Source organism: Mesoplodon densirostris, chromosome 15, assembly GCF_025265405.1.
Source record: "Mesoplodon densirostris isolate mMesDen1 chromosome 15, mMesDen1 primary haplotype, whole genome shotgun sequence".
Lineage (NCBI taxonomy): Eukaryota > Metazoa > Chordata > Mammalia > Artiodactyla > Ziphiidae > Mesoplodon > Mesoplodon densirostris.
The window spans coordinates 49,549,990-49,576,001 of NC_082675.1; the positions used below are offsets into that span (position 1 = coordinate 49,549,990).

Here is a 26,012-nt window from a genome sequence, read left to right on the forward strand (position 1 = left end):
CAGGTGAATTAAATAACCCTTTGGCATATTTCATTTGTTCCCTTTCTGATGGTACTAGAGCTGATTCTGGAAACACTCTTAGTTCCTATTGAATTAGCTACCATAATTTTTATGGGAAAAACCTCCAAATGATATTGGCAAAATTCACAACACAACTCCCATCAAAATTCAAATAGATCCCTCAAAACCTCTTCCCAGAATCAATCCATACCCTATAATTAAAGCAGTCCTTCAAGGCATAAAACTCATAATAGAGGCTTCCCTGGTGGCGCAGTGGTTGCGAGTCCATCTGCCGATGCAGGGGACGTGGGTTCATGCCCTGGTCCGGGAGGATCCCACATGCCGTGGAGCGGCTGGGCCCGTGAGCCATGGCTGCTGAGCCTGCGCATCCGGAGCCTGTGCTCCGCAGCGGGAGAGGCCACAGCAGTGAGAGGCAGACGTACCGCAAAAATAAAACAACAACAAAAAGCAACCTCATAATACATGATTTCAAGGCTGAAGGCCTCATTATCTCTTGTAGTAGCCCCTGGTGCTACTATTTTACTGGTGCGAAAACCTAAGGGCTGAGGGTGAAGGTGTATCTAGGACCTCTAAGCAATAAACGATACTGTTAACCCTCTACACTCTGTTGTTCCTAATCCTCATAGGTTACTAATACCTATTCATTCCTACCAGAAGTAAATTCTTTACTGTAATTGATTTATACAGTGCATTCTTTAGTATTCCAGTATTGATGAAGCTGGTCAATACCTTTTTGCCTTCACTTGGGAAGAAAAACAATTCACCTGGACAGTAATGCCTCCGGGTTTTACTGAGAGTCCTTCTTATTTCTTGCAAATCCTGAAGGCTGATCTGGATGACATAAAGTTCTCTAGTGGTTCTATTTTGTTGCAAAATGTGTACGATTCGCTTCTTTGCTCTCATTCTCAAGCCTCCTCATAGGAAGACCACATCCATGTGTTAAAGCTTTTAGCCTTAAAGGGCTATAAGTTGCCAAAACAATTGCATTTTTTCCAAACCCAGGTTCAATATAGCATCTGATATCAGAACAAGGGCTACACCTAGATGCAGACAGGCTTCAAGTTGTCCTAAACTTCCCTAAACCCAAAGCTCAGTGCCAGCTGCAAGGCTTTCTCTGGCCAGTTAGTTATTGCTGAAATTGGATTGCAAATTTCTCTCTTATGGCCAAATCTCCATATGTTTTACTAAAGGACAACAACCCTGATCCAATTCTATGGGAGTAACTGAATGGCACAGCCGTTAAAGGAGAGTCTGATGAACCCATCTGCCCTTGGGCAGCCCAATTATCAGATGACCTTTTTTCGTTTTGTACATGAAAAGGAAGGAAATGTCCTTGGGGCACTTGCCCAAAAACATAGAGACCACCATCCACCCAATAGGTGGATGTCTTAGAGCCATTACCACCACAGTTCATTTGGTTAAGACCATCAAGAAAATTGTTGTGGGATTTCTTTTCACCATTTCTGTACTTCATGCATTTTTGTACTATTTTTGTACCGCTCCTGAATTCTCATCATGCTCATCATTTCTCATTCAGCCACCTCACCTCCTATGAAGTCCTTTTATTAACTGCTCTTCACATAACTCTTTTACATTGTAGCAACCTTAACCCTACTACTTGCCTCCCCTCTGTCACTGATGAAGTCCCTCACAACTGCTTAGCACTGATGAATCACCTCCTGACGCCTCATGATGATCTACAGGAAACTCCTCTGGAGCAACCTTTTCACAGTGTGCTATCAGGAGATGAAGACCTTATGCATTGCACCTTGTAACCTGGAGATTTCATCTACTGGGAAAAAACACCTCCTGAAGAACTCCTCAAATTCGATAGAGATGTACCTATCAGGTACTTCTAACTAACTCCTGTCCCACCAAACTCCAAGAAATAGATTCTTAGATTCAAATGACACACCTATAGAAAGCACTGAACCCTGAATGGACCTACACATCATCTGGTGACATGAAAGTAAAGATTTCCTGGAATTGAAGCAGGTGACATTTGATAGAATAACTTTCCTAAGATATCAGGACCAGGCCTGTTGGAAGATATCGGGACCAAACCTTTGATGGTGACATAACACTTCAGATGATATCTGATGTCTATGGTCTTGATAACATATGGACCTTAGATAAAATGTGTCTGAGAGTTCCCCCTACTACCACTCCTCATTATTCAAATGTGACCTCAATAGTTTTCTAAACTGTGCACTTTCCCTCTGACATGAAACATTACTCCTAGGAAAGGTCCTTCTTGGAACTGAGGGACAAAAAGCCACTAAAACTAGAAAAACTTACGCTTGATCAGCGATGTGTTCAGAGAAAGAACTTGTTCAAAAGGGGGACATGAAAAAAATAAATAGAAACCTCAATTAAATAGAGTTGGGAGAACAGAAGGGGGAACTCTCATGCCCTGCAATGACAACAGAACCCAAATGGAAGAAGAAATACCTCACTTCTTTCCTTGGAAGGACTCAGCCAATGAAAAGCCATGGACACTTTGTTTATTATAACCCTCCCAACTTTGTTTTCCCCTCTATAAAAACATTCTCCCTCCCTTGCCACTAGGGGACTTATTGCTACTTTGTATATCTCACCATGATTGCAGACCCCAAATTGCAATCTTCTGCTAATCAGGAATAAACCCATCTTTCCTGGAGAAATATCTGGCAATCTATTTGTCTGGTAATCTATTTGTTTTAGGTCAACACATTCATGAACCAGCAATCACTACCATGAAGAAAATGACAAACCACAAGAGCAATACTTGAAAACAAAGAACTAAAACCCAGAAGTAAAATTCCAAATTAATTTGACATCCTTTAATGATCAGATTAGACTCTCCAAGGCAAGCCTGGAACCAAGCCAGTTTCCCCTGATTTTCCAGAGACCCAGGACCTAGCTAAGATTGGATTGGTCTCTGGGGTGTGCAAACTTCAGACTGAAATCAATAAGGTAAATTTCTATCAAGCACTCACTTATATGAAAAATCACTTATGTAATACAAGAATCAAAAAGCAGAATTTTAATCTAAGAGAAAAGTAAACTTTCAAATAATATGATGTTAAATGCAAGAAGAAAATAACTTTCCCCACAAAAGTATACTAAATAAATGCATAATTCAGCATCTTTTTTTCATACTTATGCTTTATATGTAAGTCAAGTTCTATTTCTTCTTCTTCTTTTGGAAATAGAGAATTACTACTTAAAAGCAATTTCAAATGATTAAATATACAAACACCAAGACACACACAAACACAGGCATACATAATATTACAAAAAAAATCTAGCAATCAAAATTTCCTCTAATTCATAGTAACATTCTTTATAATTAATTATTGATTTTCTTTATTTAGCTTATAATAATACTTTATATTTCTGCAAATTATAATATAATTACTTATAGAACAACTGCAATGAAGAGAAAGCTCTTTAAAAGCTTCATCAGCTTAACTACTTCAACCCAGAATAATTAATTAAATAAATTTACCATGAGAATTACTTTTTAATCAGGCATTAGAACAACTTGTTCTAAGAAAAAACAGCAGCACTGTAACATTTTCATGTATTTTAAGTCCATAAGTGTATTCAACTTAAAAATTGAGAACAGTAACAGTGTTAAGAATAGACTGAAATTTGGAAGTCAAAAACTTTATTACACTTACGTAAAAAGAAAATAAATCAACATTTTTTGACCATTTTTGCTTTATGCAAAACAGTTAGACAGTTAAACAGTTAAACAATTAGAAACAGTTAAAAGAAAATAAAGTTGTAGAACAAAGAAAATGACTTACACAAGACAACACAACCTCAGTAGGGAATTTGGTGTTCAGTCTGAACAAATTTTAATAGCTTTTCTACTTAAAACTCACCATCATTAAAAATTAATTACTAAATTTAATTTTCTATTATGTATACTGTTTTACATCATTTTTATTAAAAACATGTTTTATTAGATTTTCCAACTAAATTAAATGGCAAATAGTTGTTTTATTGCTGGTTTGTATACTTTAATAATTACCGGAAACTATTCTATTCAGCTAAATTAGATGCAGTTTTAGTCACAAACACATTTTTACTAAAATTGTATTAACATGTACACAGAGAAGTAAAAAGGTATTGTGTTTGTGTGTTTTCTTAAGTCCAAGGTGTACAATATTCAGATAGATCAGACTGCAAACAGACTATAAAACATAATAGACTAGTAGAAGGATGTTTTCAAAAGTAATAAAAAATGCAGTATGCAGCAACTTTCATAATGAAGAAAACAATGTTAACTGAAACCCATAGAAACTTGCACAATCCTCACTCAGAAAGTGACTCAGAAGGTATCACTGACGAAAAACAGCATTTGAGCATCTGAACTACACCAACCTGACTCAATTCTATTGTCACCTTCACATTCCAAAACTGCCAGGTAGAAATATGGGGAGTATCTTCAAAAGTATAGTCTGGAACATTGGCACCACACTTTTCCCCACACCTTAGTCATCCCATCTGAGGTGGGTCCCCTAGATCTGTATTTTTAAAATAAGTTTCCCAGGTAGGAGTCTATGCTGTCAGCTCAGCATATAATCTAAACAAGGACAGAAAAAAAAGTGCAATGGCCACTACAATATCACTTTACCCAGTTATTTACCTCCTAACTAAATTGCTATTTTTAAATTTACTCCCTTTCATGTTCACACTCAAAACAAGACTATGGTCGTCTTAAAAATGTACTAGTCAAGATACACAATGTTTGCTGTACATGTGTATGCATCAGTGCTCTGAAACAATATATTTTGAAATATATCCCAATTTCATAAATATTTTGCTTTCATAATTTTCATGTTCTATTTTATTTTAAGTTATTCTAGAGCTTAAACTATTAGGTTCAGTCAATATGGCAAGTTCATATGGTTCAACCTAATACATCATGTTCATGTTTGGACATTAGAATTCAAAATGTTTACCTATTACTTGGAGATAATGCAGGTTTGGTTCCAGACCACCACAGTAAAAATGAATACTGTAATAAAGCAAGTCATATAAACTTTTTGCTTTCCCAATGCATATAAAAGTTATGTTTATACGATACTGCAGTCAATTAAGTATGCAATAGCATTACATCTCAAAAAACAATGTACATACCTTAACTTAAAAATACTTCATTGCTAAAAAATGTTAACTGTCATCTGAGCCTACGGTTAGTCAATCTTTTTGCAATAGTAATATCATCGATCACTGAGTTTTTGCATCAAAGATCACTGATTGCATATCACTATAACAAATATAATAATAATAAAAAAGCTTTGAAATATTACAAGAATTACCAAAATGTGACACAGAGACACAAAGTGAGCAAATGCTATTGGAAAATTGGCACTGATAGACTTGCTCGACACATGGTTGCCACAAACCTTCAATTTGTAAAAAAACAAAATATCTGCAAAGTACAATAAACTGAAGAGCAATAAAATGAGGCATGGCTGTATTTTATAACCTATAATATATTAAGAGCTTATATGAATTATTACTTAATTTTCACTAAACTGATATTTATGTAAAAAATTTACCTGCTCTTAGCAGTGAAGTAAGACCTAAAGTTCTTCTAAGTCTATTATAATTAAGCATTATTGTAAGACATATATATATATATATGATTATACATACACACACACAGTATTCTAATATGTGTATGCACATTAGCCACTAAATTCCAATTCATTTTTTCCTGTTTATCAAAAATGGCCTAACCAATTGAAGCCTATCAAAACATTTCCAGAATATAAACATTATACAGAAAGAGGGAGATTTTCAAATTCTGGCAAATGAACTATGCATTTCTATATGATATTAGAATTATCAAATACATCTTTGAATGAAAAAGTTGGCTTAAATACATTATTTACAAGTCCATCACGGGTAGAAATTCAAGTAAATGTTGATGAATGCTTTAAGAGAATTCTTAACTCTCAAGTCTTTCTCCCTCTTTTGTTGTTTCTAGACATTACAACGCTTTGCTTGGCACATGGAACATTGTTAATTTTCAATGTATAAGCAAGTCATTGTTTGATACATTAATGAAGTACCAAATATTGCAAAAAATTATGTTAAAAAATATCTCTACATAACTTCATTGAGTCGAGAGACAAGGCAAATTCAACACATTCTCCTAAGGGATATATATCATGTAATGTCACAACCAAAACAAAACAAAATGAGGGCCAAAGAGAAATGTATATATTTTTTTCTATTGCAGTCCCTTACTTTTAAAGCTGATTAAGTTGATGGGCAAAGAGTTGAAGGGTTCGACTTCCTTTTGTATTCCTATAATCTTAAAAAAATGGCAAAAGGGAAAATACAATTTGTTGTGACTTAAAAATACAGAAATCCTTTGCTGGCAATAACCTAATAATATTTTCTGAGTTCCAAAAAGCACACATAGGAGTTTCCCTGGTGGTGCCGTGGTTAAGAATCTGCCTGCTAATGCAGGGGACACGGGTTCGAGCCCTGGCAGGAAGATCCCACATGCCGCAGAGCAACTAAGCTTGTGGGCCACAACTACTGAGCCTGCAATCTAGAGCCTGCGAGCCACAACTACTGAGCCCATGTGCCACAACTACTGAAGCCCATGCACCTAGAGCCCGTGTTCCACAACAAGAGAAGCCACCGCAATAAGAAGCCCACGCACCGCAATGAAGAGTAGCCCTTGTTCGCTGCAACTAGAGAAAGCTCACACACAGCAATGAAGACCCAACACAGCCAAAAATAAATAAATAAATAAATAAAATTTTAAAAATATATATATTAAAAAAGCACATATATTCCCTTATAGAAAATATCAATAGTATACAGTATGCTATTAACTCAGAAAAGCAATTAAAATGGTTCTTAGAAAAGTATGTCTCTATCAAAAGAAGTTGAATATTTATTTTACACTGAATCTTTGTTTCTAAATCTGACACTTTTGCCAGACATCTTTTAATAAACAACCTAAGGCAACAACAAAAAGTAAATCAGCTGTTTTTAGATTGTACAAATTCAGAATAAATAATTGATTAAGAAAAAAGAATACTATTTTGAGCTAATCCATGTTCCCACAAATTTCTAGGATCTGAGATTGGAAGACAGAAGTCTTAAGTGACAATATTCCTACTTATAATCCATCGAAATGGATGGCAGAACAAGAACACTTACAAACTGATGAACATTCGAGTACAGAACACCTTTAAGCTTTTTGAACCAGGAACGCTTTTTGGAATTCCATCGACCCTAGCCACTACAGAGCAGAACTTCTTTCACAGTAAGCCCCTTATATTCCGCCGCGGCTTAAAGGAACTCATGCTTTCATGAGTAACTCAAATGATTATACAATCTTTAAATATTTTAAACTAAAGGCATTATTTTAAGACTGCAAAAAAGTTTTAAATAGCATAATATATTTTACTCAAAAAATGGGTGAGGTGGTCAAAAGGTAAAAACTTCCAGTTATAAAAGAAATAAGTCCTAGGGCTATATTGTACAGCATAGAGTTAATAAGACTGTATTGTATATTTGAAAGTTACTTAGAGAGTAGATCTTAAAAGTTCTCATTACAAGAAAAAACAATTGTAACTATATGTGGTAATGGATGTTAACTAGAATTACTGTGGTGATCATTTCAAATTGTTATGTTGTGTATCTGAAAATAATATGATGTTATATGTAAATTAGATTTCAATTTTTTAAAATGAGGGTAAAATGCTTCCTATGAAAAGATTCAAAGTTTCTGTGCCTTTTCTATCTTCATATTTTCATTGAGTTAGGGGAGCATTATAAAGTTAAAATAAGCAAAAGAAGCTGAATATTATACATCAATTGACACATACTTCTGTTTACCAAATTCCTCATTCTGGTTTGTGTCTTCTTCACCTTTACCTAATTATCTAGCCTGGTGGCAAGATATTTCCATTCTTTTCCTCCCTTTCCCCAATATGCATAAGATAATTATATTTCCAAAATGATCTATATTTTATATTCTTTCTTTCCCTTGGTATTGAATAGATTTCAGATCTTTTATAACCATAGTGAGATGAACACTGAAAAAGTTTTTTCTATTTTATAGAAATATGTGTCCAATAACACATTGTTATACTTACTTGTGTTATAATTAGTGGGAAGGATTCCTAAAATATCACAATATGCTATTTCAATTTCTTTACAATAATATCTTAACAGTAATCACTTTCATAATCACTTAGTGTTAATGAAAATAGAACACTTAAATTTAACCTTCAAAAGTTTATATTGTTCATATTTCACGAATATTAAACTGGAGTTTCAGCTGTTAAAATATGAATTTCTCTTACAATATGAACTTCTCTTACAATTTTTCCAAAGACTTCAGACACATCTAATCCAAGGCTGCAGAGAAAGGAATTTAACTGCCAAGTCAAAATAAAAAACACTGTCCAATAAAGTAGCCACCCACCACACGTGGCTATTGAAATATAAATTAACATTAGTTAAAATTAAGTCAAATAAAATCAAAATTAGTCTCTCCATGCACTAGTCAGATGCCAAGTACTCAATAGCCACAATGGTTAGTGACTATCGGTACTGGACAGTGCAAATACAGAACATTTCCACAATCTCAGAAAGTCGATTGAGCAGTGTTTCCTAGACTTTCCTTCTCAAGGAGAAGTGTGAAGAGAAGTCATTGAACATGTAAGGGAAGGCTTAGGGTTAGGCTGGAGAAGGAACCACTAGGTAAGTCCTTATCCTTGAGGCATATATCAATGTACGATGAGAAAGTGCTTTCTCCTAAGAGGAAGTAATATTTGACATTATTCCACTGCATTTTATTGATATAGATTTATATCACATCAGCTGTCCCCTAGCCAAAGATCCACCATAGACAAATCAATCAAGAAAACAAAGAATTTCCGTCATGAGAGATATCCTCTTATTATTTATGGTCCCCAAAATTAAGGAATAAAAAAGATGATGGTATAAACAAGCAAAATACATGGATAAATATTAATAGAGTAATATATATATAGTTATTAGTTATATACAGTTATATAGTTATTATTTTTATATAGTTACATAGTTATATATATATATATGTGTGTGTGTGTGTATATATATATATATATATATATATATATATATATATATATATATATATATATATATATATATATATAAAGAGAGAGTTATTCCATCATCCTGGTGCTACACATTTTCCACTAAAACTTAAAATCTGAAGATCTACTAATATTTTAGAAGAAAAAATGTAATTTATACCCACACCAGAAGAACTACATTCTTAGAAATTTCCCAAATAAATGTCATTTCTATTGCAATAGCTATTTTACTATGTAGTGAGTAATATATGATTTTAAAACCAATGATGATCAATGTACTGCTCCTTCCTCGTAACTCATGCCTATAAGGACATCAACATCTTTTAGATGCATCTGAAGTGGGAACAAAAGCCCCCTCACCTTTTTAAAGACTTTTTGTATGCTTAAAATTAGGGATTTCTAATTTGACAACATAAGAACACAAACAGCAGCTAGAAATGCAGCAATCTTTTGTGACCAGTTTTTAACAGCAAGTGTCAGAGAAAGCAAGGAAAGATCTTTTTTTGTTCTCAACAGATGTAGGCACAAAAATACACAGCCAGAAAGCTCATTTAAACTTGCTAATTACAGGAATAATAAACTAATTTTGAATAAAACTGGACAATTTCCTTCTATTTGTAACCCTGAATTTTCATCCACAATTACCCAAGTAAGGTACATTTACTTGCATACATAATTTTATATTTACAAAGACAAAAATCTACAAAGATAGTTTTAAAAGATCTCTGAATATATTAGACCTAAAGTGTTAACTGCTAAGTCTACTTTCTATACATGTCCAGTTTTCTCTACCTTAACTGTTCTATCAAGAAGAGTGGGATGACTCAGGAATCTTCAATGGACCCAGGAATAAAAGATCATGATCTGTCCTTCCTTTACAGCTGAATAAAATAGCTCAAAGTCGCAGCAAAAATCTTCTTACCCAGAAAAATCCCTATGGTAAAACTGTCCTTTTATAGCAATTGTTTTTGGCAAAAACTTTGTCTTTTAGTAAAATTAAAACATCCAAATTAATCTTTTGACCATTTTTAAACTCTTAATTCAGTCAGGAGAATAATGGCCTAAGAAACCAAAGCCAGAAAACATCACAGAAACCCGAACTACATTGATAGAACTCATTTTAAGTTCAGAGAGCAAAACATGGGCAAGCCTGGATTTTATAACCAGTATTTGCAGTTTTAAACCAAGTATTGATACTTGAATCTAAAGATAATGAAGTGGATAATATAACCTGAGTGCACAGAAAAAAGTCTCCATGGAAACAGATTAAAAATTAACACAAGAATAAGAAGAAGTTGTTTTAACAAATTCTGATCCAGGTTTTTGTTAATGTTTTGTTTTATTTAGTTGTTTGTTTGCTCAATTTGAAAGCCTTACCATCCTGCTGGCCGTGAAGAGCCTGGGGACTTTGCATCCTTTCCTCAAGATTGGAGCTAAGGTCAGAGTTCACAGCTGACATCCGTGTTGAATCACTCATATCAAATTCGTCACTTTCTATTGAACTTTCATCCTGAAAATTGTTTTAAAATATCATCAAGTATCATAAAATATAATACATTCAGATAATGACCATTTTATCTATAGGGTCAGTTAAAGTTTAGCCAGTTAGTAAGCTTTTACAGAACTCAGTAAAATGTTACTCATGAATAGATTCTTGAAACAGCAAATAAGAAATTTGAAAACGTGTGAAGATTCAATGTTCTATGTAAAAGATGTAAAACATAAAATAATGTATTTAGGAGGGACATAGTTGAGGAATTATCTGAATAGTGAAAGAATGGATTTTTTTTAATTAGTAAAAAACTTCCTAAAAGAGTCAGTCACAAAACATAGCATAAAAAGAAATACGTTTTGATTTTTTAAATAAATGACAATAAAATATTATAAGCAAAAATCTGACACTGCAATAAAAAATCTTAACTAAAAATTTTCCTTTGGTAAACAAAATGGAATCTAAAAACAGACAAACTTACATGGCTAGATTCAAAGTCCACATTTGCTGGAAAACAAGTTAATCTTAGCACAACATTTCTTTCGTTACAAGGGAACATAAATGGCATTGCAAACACAAAAAGTTCAAGATAAAAGTGTGTAAGATCCATTTACCAAAAGCCAGATCAGCAAATGGCTAAATTACCAAAAGGCAAGTTTGCCAAATGGTCAATTCATCAAAATCTGTGAAATATTAACTTAAACCCAATCTATGCTATGTTGCTATAGTCATTTCCTTGAAGCAAACTCCTTTTTTGCTTTGGAGAACTGATTTTTGGACAAATGCTGTGCTTATGTAGGCAGGAAGGCCTTAGAAACCTGTGTAAAGTATCATAAATGTTTGATTGAAACCACCAGGTTTAACTTCAATTTGTAAACATTTGATCTGAAAGTCTAACATTAATGTAATGAGTACCAGTAGCAGTAGTGCTGCTATGTATGTTGCAGACACTGTTATTTATATTTGCTTACATACTTCATCTTCATCACAGCCTGTGAGTTAGGTGCCAGCATTTACCCAATTTTACAGATTGAGAAATTGAGGCACAAAGCTGTTAAGTAATTTATTATACTATTATATACCAGAACTGGGATTCATTATGATGTCTCCCAAACTTAAGAAAAGAGTTTCTTTGAATAGGAAGAGTTCCCCTGGCTTCATAAATGACATCTTGGTATCAGCAAAGAAGTTGCTATGGTTAAGATACAGGAGTGTTCTAGCAGACTTATAATGGGCATTCTGATCCCTAGGTCAGGCCCAGGTGATTTGGGTGTTCTTCCCTTACCTAAGGTCTGATTGTGTCTGGGTCTACTGAGTAGCACTAGCTCTTCATTAATTCAGCGAGGAAATGCCACCCTGGGAGGCCTCTGGGCAATCAGCCACACAGACTTCTCCCAGCCACGTGCCCTCTCGGTACATTATGTTATCTCCAATTCTAAATTCTAAGAAAATCCAAAGCATCTGAAATATTAAATATACATGTTCAAAAGAGAAGAAAAATAACAGAATTCAGTGCACACATCCATGTTATCAATGTGTACCATATACATATATGTACATATATACACACACATAGCTAGATGATATAGATATCCATTATATACACTCTATATAGTGTCTGTAATATCACAGTATTTTAGAGCACATTCTCTGGAACCAGACTGCCTGGATTCAGATTTATACTCTGCCACCTATTAGATGTGTCTCCTTAAGCAAATTACCTAACATTTCTGTGCCTCAGTTTCCTCACCTATAAAATGGGAGAAATAATAGTATCAATCTCATAGGGCTATATAATGATTGAGGGGCTATAATATATCTAAAGTAGTTAAAACAACGTCAGATCCATAATAAGCACAAAACTGTTTGATATTGTTATATAGGATATGTAACAAATTCTACAGTGTATAAGATTCATATTTATTATATGAACACATACAAAAATAAATGTAATGGTAAAGATGATCAATATGTGTTTATAAAGTAGCTGTGGATACTATATGAACATAGTCTTTATAAAAGCATTTATTATATACCCTACGAAGAGCTAACTAGATGTAATCTAGTAAAATACTGTATCCAAGGTATGTGTATGTGTGTGTACGTACACACACAACCATCTGAGATATATATGTATATATGTGTGTGTGTCTATGTGTAAAAGGTATGTGTGTGAGGCTATGTGTGTGTATGTTTAAGAAGAGCTAGACACAACGACTGAGGCTGCAGTCTCTGTTCTACAGAATGGTTAATACAAACTGCACATTATGGCTAATCAATGTAGCTAGTGTGACTAAAGAACTGACAATTTAATTTTAGTTAATTTGAATTAATTTTTATTAAATTTAAATATCCCTGTATGTCTAGTGGCTACCATGTTGGACAGTGCAGATTCAACATTCCTCACTGTTGGATATTTCCAACCATCACTATTAGCAATACAGTAAACATCCTAACACTTAAATTGTTTTGTGCCACAAATTCCTTAGTATAAATTTCTAGTCAAAGCATATAAATAACTTTTAAAGTTTTAAAATAATTATTGCCAAACTCTCCCCCAGAAAGTTTGTTATGGTTTAAACTCTCATCAACAGTTTGTAAGAAGGTCAATTGACCTTACTTTGGATACAGTATTTTGTAATTCTAAAGGGATTTCCATCCCTGGCCTTCTTTATCTCTCTGAATAAGATTTAGTATTGTCCTATATACATACTTTCATTATTTACTTCCTTTATTGTCTTTTCCCCCACCACCACTAGATGATAAGCTTAATAAAGGCAAGAATTTTGTCAATTTATTCACTGTTTATCTCCATTACCTATAAGAGTGACAGTTACAGAGAAGGTACTCAATAAATATTGATTGAAGTAACTGAATAAACATTTATTAAAATTTAACTCATCACAAAGGAATATCTTACTTGATTTCCATTTTAACATGACTTATCTTACTTAACCACCTTCCTTTCTTTCAATAATCACAATTTCCAAAATTTCATAAATAATCTAACTCATCATTTATCTGAATAGTTTTAAGACAGTGTACACCCAAGTTAGCTTTTTTTTTTTTTTGGCGGTACGCGGGCCTCTCACTGTTGTGGCCCCTCCTGTTGCGGAGTACAGGTTCCGGATGCGCAGGCTCAGCAGCCATGGCTCACGGGCCCAGCCGCTCCGAGGCATGTGGGATCTCCCCAGACCGGGACACGAACCCATGTCCCCTGCATCAGCAGGCGGACTCTCAACCACTGCGCCACCAGGGAAGCCCCCAAGTTAGCATTTTTGAAATGTAAGGATAAGTTATTTTCCTAACCCAGTTATAATTTAAAAGGATCTGTCTCTCTTATGTGAAACACTTAGGATGTTTTAGAAGCCAGAAGGATTTAGCATATGTGGACTCTACTGTTGGCACAAAGTTGATCTTACTTTTTGGCCTAGAAATAAACAGGTCAATATCTAAATGAGTTTCCTACAAATAATCTGACAGCTCTAACTAGTTTATGAGTTTTTTAAAAAGATTTTCCATTATGTGATGATTCATAGGAATAATATTTTTATTCTCAGGGATGGATAAACTAATATTTTCTTGTCTTTCCTGTCTTTGAATGATTTTATTACTAGTCATTCAATCATTTATATACAGCTATCTAATAATATGGAATCTGATACTGCCACTGCACTAATACAGATATTCTTACAGAGTGTACTTTTCATAAAATCTTGAGATAAAACAATTTTATAAACATAGTTTTGAGATTAAACCTGCTCACATAAAGAGGAAAATCAAAAATTTGATTTCTGGGCTTCCCTGGTGGCGCAGTGGTTGGGAGTCCACCTGCCGATGCAGGGGACGCAGGTTTGTGCCCCGGTCCGGAAGGATCCCACATGCAGCGGAGCAGCTGGGCCCGTGAGCCATGGCCGCTGAGCCTGCGTGTCCAGAGCCTGTGCTCCATGGCGGGAGAGGCCACAGCAGTGAGAGGCCCGCGTACCACACACACACAAAAAAAATTTCATTTGTGCTTTATGAACAAAATAATTGTAAAAGAATTTAATAATATCTCACCAAATAATACTATATTTAAAAATATATATTTAACCACATTTCCTGTTCTAGAGAAATTTGAAAAAGGAGAGAATGTATTAGCCTGAGAAACTATTCCTAATATAGTTACTTTGAATGTGTATATTAATTAATGGCTACTAACTAGTTAACAAGGATTTACTAAGCCCATATTGTTATAAGTGTTTTGGGGAATATACACAGGGTATATATATATATATATATATATATATATATATATATATATATATATATATATAACTTAGTCCCTGCCTTTGAGATACTTCAACCAAACTGGTGAGTTAATTAGTATCTTAGAGGAGAATATTTAACAAATATGCATTTAGTATCTAATATACGCCAACAAGAACATTGCTAGACTCTTACTATACAAATTAAATAATTTGAAACATCAAAAAATCTCTAGTTAAGAAGAATCACCACAAATTGTAGAAAATGCAGAGAAGTAGACAAACAAATACTTAGAATAATGATTAACTGAAAAACAACTTTAAAATATACACAAGATTTGGATGGTGGGGAAATGGTTATATTTGAAATACCTATGAAATTGAACTTTCTGATTTCCAGGTAAAATAACCTTAGTACTAAAATTTCCCTAGATACAGACTTATTTGGAATACTTTCCCCTGAACTTTCTAGCACTTTACCTAGGTTAGCTCGATGGTGGGCTACTAAGGAAAATGAATCTTTCTGGGGAATGAGCAAATTCCCACACAGCACTAAGGCAGAAGTGGTAAGATAGGGTATCTCTGTTGAGCACTAGAAATTTCTGCATATTTCTCTATCTGTGCAGTCCTAGTGACACTCCTTTCATTAAAAATAAATAAATTACCGTCTTCCAAATGCCGTCATGCTTAACACAATAGTCACAGTTATGAAACTTCATTCTGACTTGTGATATAAGTGTAGATGTTTCCATTTTACCTCATCTTGCTGTGAGTTTAGCAGCTGCAGTTTCATGTGCTTCATATAGGCCATGGTAATTGGCATGTTGTAGTCAATCATGCTGGTCACCAAAGTGGGAGGTTTTCCATTATCTGTAATAAAACATTTTTAATGGGTAATGAAAGTGATTGCATTCTACCTGTAATTTCAGAATGATCCAATCTGTTCAAATTGAAATAAGATTCTAGATACCAAGTGTTTAGGAGATTGGTAGCATTAGAGATGGATCGCAGAAAAAATAAATAACTGGTAAGATTCAACAAAGGTGTTTTGGGACAAATTAGCGCTATGGATAAATCTGTTATTTCTAACTACAAGGGGTGATTTTTGATATCCTGGATAACAATGAGTGAAACTAATAGAGTGATTAAACAAAATTATTGGTATTTTTGTATTTTTCTCCTTTGCTGCACACTTAACTTTTTTTTCTTCTTTGGTCGTGCCGTGTGGCATGAGGGATCTTAGTTCCCTGACCAGGGATCAAACCCGTGCCCCCTGCAGTGAGTCGTAGCCACTGGACTGTCAGGGAAGTCCCCAGATTTGCTTTCTACATGGACTACTTGAGCGCAAGAGGAAATTTACTTTTTATTTTTTGCTGTTCCACCCATCCTCCAACACAAGGGAATAGGCTAGCCTAGATGTATCTTTGAGATTAATCTCTGAGAGAAACTCATACATTAGGGAAATAATCCAAATAATTTTTAATGAAAGCCAAAGCCAAATTATAACTTTTCTGTAAAATTTTTCAGTGAAAGAACTCCATACTATTCATTACTTTTAGAAATAAGAAATTGGTAGATTTAAAAGAACACAGATGGAACATCAATTTCCTTGCTGAAAATATCTAAAATACCATGAAATACACACAATAAATGACATTTAAACATTATTTTAGGAAAAAAAGTTATTTGCTACCGTCAAAACTGCTTTTCTTCTGAGAAAGGACACTGAGTTGCTTTGTAGTGAATCTTCAACATTCACTGTCTCCTGCTTGAATACATGAGACGATCTGACTTGTTAAACTGTTTCTGTCTACCACATTCTTACAAAAATGTGGGATATAAATTGTCATTATGAATAAAATTACTTGAAATCTCACTATTTGACACTGCGGCTACCTTTATGATCTGTTCCATCTGGGTTTAAATGCATTCTTTTCTGGCACTCTGAGCAGCTCATTAGAAACCGTGTCACCGCTTCTCTTGGTAGGAAGGCATAGCTCTCTGAAATCTGAAATGATTCACAAAATAGAGGTGTTATTATATAAGCTGACTGGGCATGATTCAACAGAAGTGATCATTGTATTTCCAAATAAGACGCATTATTCCATAATGGCAGGAAGCACAATGAAAGCATGCACTGCATACCATGCATCATTTCAAGAAATATCTATCCAACTTGATTGCATGTCTCTTAATAATCGCTAATAATGCAATGTGGAGGAAAAAAATCAACCACATCTGGATGGAGATCTGTTTATATTTCTGCATTTCTTTCAGGAAAAATAATCCCAGTGTACAGATACTCTAGTGAATTTTCCTTATTAAAATTTGCCCACGATTGTTTTGGCAATTAAACTTATTGCTAGCACCATTAAAATTTTATCCAATTTTACATATATTTTTAAAAATTTAGCCCCAAGGTGAAACAATAAACTTTGGATTTTGCAGTAATAAGCATTTCTTCATTATTGCTTTTCAAAGTACTTTAAGGAAAAATAAAAAAATAATCTGAACAGAACTCATGTATCTATTTACTGCAGTGAATCATCCCTTCCACAGAAAATGACACACTTGGAATGCATTCTGGCCACCTATTTCAGTTGTTATTTTATGTCAGTTTTTCATAATTTATGTCCACAATAGTTCACATTGATTGTCAGAGCCAGCTTTTCCAGTGCCCTATACAGAGCTTCTCTTTTCAGAACCATGATCCAGAATCAAGTTAGAAATCAATACTCTTGCCAGTGATTCTTCAAATATTAACTTTTCAAAAACCAAGGTATTTCTCTCAAGAAAGCAAAGATTTCTAAAGTGAAACTGACAGATTGTTAAACATCTCTAAATAAAAGCTGACAGTGCTGCTAAGAAGTCTGATGCAGGGCTTTAGTTTTCTACCATACTGTCACTGACACTGGTCCATGAAATATGAGGTAAGCAAAAGGAATAAATGAGTTGTAAATTAGACATAATTGCCATAAACGATTCCTCAGGTGCATGCAGAGCTGTTATGAACACTGATGTATTTTAAGCTTGTAGAAGGAAGGAAAATATGCACCTTGCATATAATTGAGTACAAATCTGCGCCAATTCCATTAATGGTGATGGGGTTAACTTTTGCTGGAGCACAGCATCGAGGAAACCTCACATATTAAAATCCAAAATTGTAAAGCATATTTTTCCCTGACTTTCATGTGAAAATCAGTTCACATCACTTAGCCTATCTCTTTGACTCTCAGGGAAAAGAAGCCGTAAGAATGTCAAAGAAAAGGAACAAGTCAACAATTAAAAATCTGCCATGGATGATCCATACACAGGTAATCCACAGTCAACTCTACTGCGATTGGAATATGAAACTGATTTTTAATATAACTACCATTTGTAAATTAAGGTGTTGTCCAGTTTAAAAAAAAAAAACAAACTTCCTTGTACTATACAAGGAATTGCGGGAGAAAAGCAGCAGAGCAATTTGGAAGTATTTCATCAAAATATTTTATATTAGCTATTGAATAAAGAAATACATAAATGCAATATAAATGTTCATTCATTCTCGCTCACTCTCTTTGTCTCTTCACACATGCACACACACACACACACACACACATTCGATTCTTATTCATCTATTTTTACAGAGGGAACTAACACTTTAGTCTGATTTATTTATCTGATTAGAGATCATTTTTTTCTGACTCTCTGAAAACCTTTTTTACAATAATTCAGAAGTTAAGTCTCTGATTCATGCCCAGTCTGATACTTCATATTTTAACTCACATGGAATTATAATCCATGGGAACTAATAGAGCTGACCAGTAAATTCATTAACAAACAGGATTTGAGAAGAATGCTCTACTGACTTTCATAGAGGATTTCTGTTAAGGCTTTTCTCTCCTTATATAAAGGAGATACAAGAGAAATCCTCAATTGAAAAAACTAGCCAACTGGTGGAGTTAAAGAGATGCTGCGTTTGCTTCAACGGTTCTGATGCTCTCCACAATCTGCCCTTTTCTCAGTGCTAATAAAGCACTTATGTAGAAATCCCTTCTAGAGAGCTTTATCATTGACCTGACTCAATTGTATTATTTGTCCTAGCACTACTTAGCTCCAAATCAATTTTTTCTTGGAATCATTAATCATATTATATTTCCTTTATACTTTTACTCTAAAAAACGGGTACCTGTATTGACCACAAATATGTTATATAAGTGGATAAATATGCTATTTGTACATGTGTGAATGAAATAATATAAAGTCCCATCTTGTATCTTAGAAAAGATTTTTTTTTTTTTTGGCAGTACGCGGGCCTCTCACTGTTGTGGCCTCTCCCGTTGCGGAGCACAGGCCCTGGACGCGCAGCCTCAGCGGCCATGGCTCACGGGCCCAGCCGCTCCGCGCGGCATGTGGGATCTTCCCGGACCAGCGCACGAACCTGCGTCCCCTGCATCGGCAGGCGGACTCTCAACCACTGCACCACCAGGGAAGCCCTAGAAAAGATTTTTTAGTAAGTATTATATCACATTGTTCTCTGTGGTGTTATTCTGGGCACGATATGTTATATAAGTGGACAAAATCCCTTATTTGGGGGTACTTTCTTGATGTTCAGAACCCACCTATAGGGAGACCTGCTGAGACAGCCCACTCTCATCAGATCTTTTCTACCCCACCTCATGTTCATTGGGGCCCAAGGATCTCAGAGTCTTCTTAGGCACAGGGAGAAGAGACCCTCAGAAAGTATCACACTCACTTCTGAAACAGTATTTCTCCTGCCATGGAGGTGAAGAGGGAAAATGATTCCTTTTTCTTTATCTAGGCTCGTTTCTCTCCAGCTTCTTTGAAATTAAGGGCCCTGGGCAACCTTCACTGCTGAAGTTCTCAGAACATTTTTAAACAATGAGATGTCCTTTAAAAGTTCTAAAATTACGGTACATTTGAATAATTGCATTTCACAATTAAAGCCCATAATGAAATGCTGTGGTTGGTCCTGTCAATATCCTTCCATGACGCCATTCAGAGATTATACAGAAAGCCTACATGAAGGCTCTTGAACTTGAGGCCTGAGCTAAATGCTCCTATGGTTCTTGCTCTAATGAAAGGGTCTGTTTCTGTGAGTGTTTGAAATGCTGAATCAACTTTAAATAGATGTTCATAAGTAGTGATAAAATCAGGGATGTGTTCTTCTATGCTGTCTATTCATCAAAGTCCTAACATTCTTCATACAACATGTAAAAGCAGGTGCAAATAAAATATAGAAGGGACAGAAATTGCAAAACGTTTTGATTCAGATACTTGAAACACCGTTCTACTAACACTATAATTAATGATATAAAATGCTATAGTCATTCATAAATGTCTATTTACTTGACCCACTTTTCAAATCTAAACACTTCTCTGTTTCTAAGACAGAAATCGGACTTTGACTATAGAGTACAGAACATTTCTAGAACACTAGTGAGGATAATATTCACTCAAAAAATGCATTCTTAGAAATATCTTTATATTTGGGAAAGATAGAGAGTATTTCCTGAGAATTGGTTTGTCAACACAGAAATGCTGCATCTTGTAATATGAAACAAAACATCACATGAATGGATATTAGTCTTGCTCCTTCTGAATTAAACACTAAAACAAACAAACAAAAAACAACTGCCATGGGACAAGCCACATATATTGCCAGTAACAGAAATAAACATCCAAAGGAAGGATGAACATAGAACATAGCCGTATTGAATCTTATAAACCAACGATCTCACACTATTTATCAGGTAAATAATTGTGAGGCATCTTTTCCTTAGAAATGTTATATTCTATGAATCCAGACTTGTTTTCTTAGATTTATATGATAGTTTTCATCGGAGTTTGCATCCATTATTTTAGACAGTGGCTAAAATAGGTTTTACAGTAATTTTTTGACAATGGGATCCACTGGTATAAAGAGGTTAAATGAATTGCATTGTCACACAATAGAGGGCAAAGCCAAGAGCTGAAACTTGAACCTGGATCTCTCAAATCCTGGTCTCATCCAACAGACAGATTAGACAAATGCGTAGGGTCCAAGGAAAGCAGGAACATCAAAATAGATTTTTTAAAACTGGTATTTAAAAAAAAAAACCCCAAAGTATCAAAGTGTTACCAAAGTCAGGACTTGGGAACTTCTTCTGCTACCACTGTTATTTTTTATTATAATAAGTATTATAGCTACAAAGCTCTATATGATACACATATTAAGTTTTTAAAATTAATTTATTTTTTCTATTCTTTTCCAAATTCTTTTCCCATTTAAGTTATTTCAGAATATTGAGCAGAGTTCCCTGTGTTATACAGTAGGTCCTTGTTGGTTATCTATTTTAAATATTCCTTAAACTTGAGTTGTGGCTGAAGATTTGTTGTTGTTGCTATTTTTTAACTTTGAATTAGCTATGGTTGAGGGGTGGAAATGCTGTAGCACAACACAATTTTTTCATTGCTTATCATTTCTAAAGACCTTAATTCAACTGTGTATTAGACAACATTGATACTGTTTTCAATGAAAATATTACATTCTAAGTCTGTTAAGACTGGAATTCATCAGTAATGCAGAAATAATAAATTGCATTATCATCCTAAATTAGAAGTAGAAATCACCTCTCCAATTAAATAATATGGTAATACTTCTACATAAAAATAATTGAACTGCAGCATCTTTTGATGGACTAAGCTAAATCAGCATCTAGAGCAAAGATAGTATGATATTAGTGACCTAATGATAAACCTATCCACCTGAAGAGGGTATCATGATTAAATCCCATAAGGAGCACTGCTATTGATCTTGCACTTGTAGGTTAAAATAAAAAATTTTAAAAACTAATGGGAATATATTTCTGAAAAGTTTACTGACAAATATTATAGTTGAAAGGAGGATGAGCATTTTTAACTTGCCATGTCCCTGTCTTCTGAAGGAAGAAGAAACAGTACCTTTTTAAACACTACAGTTATAAAACCAAATTCTGGCAGTTCTCAAGTGCCACTCACCTTCCCCTCAACAGCTTGGTTAAGGTAAAACTGTAACTTATTCAAAAGAACTGATATTTAAAAAATCAATCGCAGTCAAGTTAGTTTGCAAATCTCATCTTATAAATTTGATAATATATATAATTCCTAAAGTTTTCTTACATTTACTTTTGAATAGCACAGTTTTATCTCCAGAAATGTCTCCTTTCTTACTTGGATCTGAACATATGAAGCAATATAAAATTAGAAAAAAGTTTAAGAATTAATTAACCAAAATAATTTAATAACAAATTGTTCCTTTGCTGTACATTTCCAGACTGTGCGTCACAATTACATGATGCAAGTGTATCTCACTAACTTGAGCCATTAGGTTTATAAGTTAAGAGCAAAATTGATAACAGACAAAAATTTTGAAACAGGACTGTTTGTCCTGTCTTGCTTCCTCAGTCCCAAGCATTCTTCCCCTCTAATATTAACAGTGTTTAATTTCTGAACATTTTCAATAGAAGGGCCCTCAAAATTGACTCAGCTTGTCCATAAACCTGCAATTCTCTGGCTCCTGAAATGGTAGAAAGTTGACAATTCTCTAAATTAGGATTCTCATTAACTGTATGACAACTGTTACTTTCTTTGGCTGTTTTACACAAAAAGAAATGCTTCCTAAAAGAGTATACGTGTGTTTGTTTCCCATTGATTGAGTGCTTAATAATAATTATGCCAAGTAAGAATTTTATATGGATTTTATCATTTAATCCTCACATCAGTCCCAGAATAGATTACTATCATCACCATTATAATCTCTGTTTAACAGATGAGGAAACTAAGCTTCAGAGAGGTTGTATAATTTGTCAAACAAGGAGGAGAGACAGGACTCATGTGATAATCTGGTTTCAGAGCCTATCTTTTATTCACTTTTAATCACCATATTTTATAGCCTCTCCTGGTCATCAGTATTAAAAATGAAAGAGACTGTCTCATCCATAAAAAGTGGGAATATTAACCTTACAGCATAGGTTAATTATACTAAAATGTTTATAATGTTCCCTGGTGTGAGATTCTTTGTAAGTATAAAATGCTCTGACTGGTTTGAGGTGATCCTTTTGAACACAAGGCCAGTCAAGGGCCCTGTACCTTGTCTCAGGTTACAGAGTTCCACAAGAAGCACATCAGACTGTGCAGTTACAATACAGAGCTCCACCTGGAGGAAATTAACTGACCATCTGTCCTGTTCCAGCAGAACTGACTGCTAAAGTAATGGCTTTGATGATGGCCATTCTGACTAGTGTGAAGTGATACCTCATTGTAGTTTTGATTTGCATTTCTCTAATGATTAGTGATGTTGAACATCTTTTCATGTGTTTGTTGGCCACCTGTATGTCTTCTTTGGAGAAATGTCTATTTAGGTCTTCCACCCATTTTTTGACTGGGTTGTTCATTTTTTTTGATATTGAGCTGCATAAGCTCCTTGTATATTTTTGGAGATTAATCCTTTGTCAGTTGCTTCATTTGCAAATATTTTCTCCCATTCTGAGGGTAATCCTTTGGCAGTTGCTTCATTTGCAAATACTTTCTCCCAATCTGAGGGTTGTCTAATGCTGGAGAAGGTGTGGAGAAAAGGGAACCCTTGTGCACCATTGGTGGGAGTGTAAATTGATACAGCCACTATGGAAAACAGTAGGGGGTTCCTAAAAAACTAAAAATAGAACTACCATATGACCCAGCAATCCCACTACTGGGCATATACCCAGAGATAAAAATAATTCAAAAAGATACATGCACCCTAATGTTCATAGCAGCTCTATTAACAATAGCCAGGACATGGAAACAACCTAAATGTCCATCAACAGAGGAATGGATAAAGAAGATATGGTACATATATACAATGGACTATTACTCAGCCATAAAAAGGAAGGAAATTGAGTCATTTGTAGAGACGTGGATGGACCTAGAGACTGTCATACAGAGTAAAGTAAGTCAGAAAGAGAAAAACCAATATCGTATATTAACACATATATGTGGAATCTAGAAAAAATGGTATAGATGATCCCATTTGCAAAGCAGAAATAGAGACACAGACGTAGAAAACGAATGTATGGATACAAAGGGGGAAGGGGGGAGTGGGATGAATTGGGAGATTGGGATTGACATACATACACTACTATGTATAAAATAGATAACTAATGAGAACCACCTACTGTATAGCACAGGGAACGTTACTTAATGCACTGTAGTGACCTGAATGGGAAGAAAATCCAAAAGGGAGGGGATGTATGTATTTGTATGGCTGATTCATTTTGCTGTACAGTAGAAACTAACACAACATTGTAAAGCAACTATACTCCAATAAAAATTAATTTTAAAAAATGAATAAAGTAATGGCTTTGCAATAACACTGTAACACTGTAACAACCAGGAACTAAATGCAGAGGACTTCCATTTTTAATAGAATATACAAGGAGAAGTGTAAGTAGACTATTTCTAAAGGAATAAGACTTCTAATTGTTCAAAGAAATTTACCAATAGAGAAGTTATTGTTGCTTTAAGATTTGAACCTAACACATGAGCTGAAATAGAGACATCACATGACATGGGTAAATCATGAGCATTAGCAAAACAGAAAAAGCTAAAATCAAAAGATTTATCAACCAAAATCACACCATATTGTCCTAAGTTCCCTAAGGTCTTAGCAAAAGGAAAAATCATCATTAATGTTACTCAATATTAGTAATTTGGAAAAGTAGCAGGCAAGTGCTGAATTTCATTATAAGTAACATTCCTCCACAGCTTGATGCCTTTGTCTATAGTGTGCTCCATTTCAGACACCGAGCTTTAGAGCAAAATAAAGCTGGTCTAATCGCACTATTTTTTAAATTACGTTCTCCACCTTTGCTCTATAAAATGAATTTAGAAAATAGAAATAACACCTTTATTTCACTGGAATAATAACATTAAAGCTTTTTTTTTTTTTTTTTTTTTGCCAAATATCATGCTGTACACTCATGGAAGAATTTGACTTCAAGGCCAAATTTTTAACATTTTCTCTTGTGAAACTCTTGAAATTATGAATAAAGAAATAGTCTCCTAATGAAATTTGTTTATCAGATTGCTATTGTGATATTTAATATTTAATACTGTGATATACTATCACAAACCACCTGCAATGTACATAACTGGATAACGAAGCTGTAGAAAATTTATTTTTAAAAACTAATAAAATTAAAATGTAATTGAACAGAACCTATAAATCCAAATGCTATTAAAGACCTCATATGTCCTGATTCACAAAGACACCATAGTCCAGAGGGACCCCTATCTAAGGAAGGGAAGTCTTGTTTATGGGCACTATCTCCAGTTCAACAAGGGCCACTCTGTCTTTACCTGGTTTATACTTTGTATATTTTTGAATACATCTGAAGAGAGGGAATTAGGAAAAAAAATACATATATATATACACACACATATCATATACATATAAAGATTTACAAACACTATAACATTTGGCCCAGATATTTTTATAGATGTGTTACAAAACTGAAAAGTCCAGCCAATGGTTTTCTCTTATATTTATATGGATTCTTTTTTACCCATTTCATGCATGAGAAAAGGTAAGCAGCGAACATCACTATACTTCTACAGAGGAATTTATTAATCTGGGGAGTTGCACATGGAAACAGTCTTACACAAATGAAGACATTTTTCATCTAAACATTTATTTACTGAACAAATATCTATTAAGTGCATAGGCACTATAATTATCCCTGAATACTGTGAGATATGGTTCTACACCACTAATGTGCCCGGCTATATCAAATTATTGGAATCACCTGTTGGTAATTGTTTGGTTAATTTTGAAGAGATTCCGAAAAATGTTTTGATCAGGACTTAGCATAAATACTCTTAGGTTAAAAAGTGTATCATAGCAATAATCAATTAAACAAAAAGCCAGACATTTGGCCTGCCTAATCAAATTTGCATTTACTCTGGCCCTCAACAATTTTTTTTTTTTTTTTTTTTTTTTTGCGGTACGCGGGCCTCTCACCGCTGCGGCCTCTCCCATTGCGGAGCACAGGCTCCGGACACGCAGGCCCAGCGGCCATGGCTCGCGGGCCCAGCCGCTCCGCGGCACGCGGGATCCTCCCATACCGGGGCACGAACGCG

At 34.5% G+C, this 26,012-nt stretch overlaps 1 protein-coding gene across 6 annotated transcripts in view; it reads right to left on the bottom strand.

Annotated features, from left to right (window-relative positions):
- NOL4 (nucleolar protein 4) overlaps nucleotides 1-26,012 on the bottom strand; it is a 406,054-nt gene that overhangs the window by 265,819 nt on the left and 114,223 nt on the right. For 4 of the 6 annotated variants that reach the window (XM_060118818.1, XM_060118817.1, XM_060118814.1 and 1 more), the window contains 3 exons: nucleotides 16,770-16,881; nucleotides 15,631-15,743; nucleotides 10,512-10,644 (listed from right to left, as the gene is read on the bottom strand). In XM_060118818.1, coding sequence (XP_059974801.1) covers nucleotides 10,512-10,644; nucleotides 15,631-15,743; nucleotides 16,770-16,881 — 358 coding nt within the window. Of the gene's footprint in view, nucleotides 1-10,511; nucleotides 10,645-15,630; nucleotides 15,744-16,769; nucleotides 16,882-17,691; nucleotides 17,755-26,012 lie in introns of all 6 variants that reach the window. The other 2 variants (XM_060118816.1, XM_060118813.1) reach the window with 1 other exon arrangement.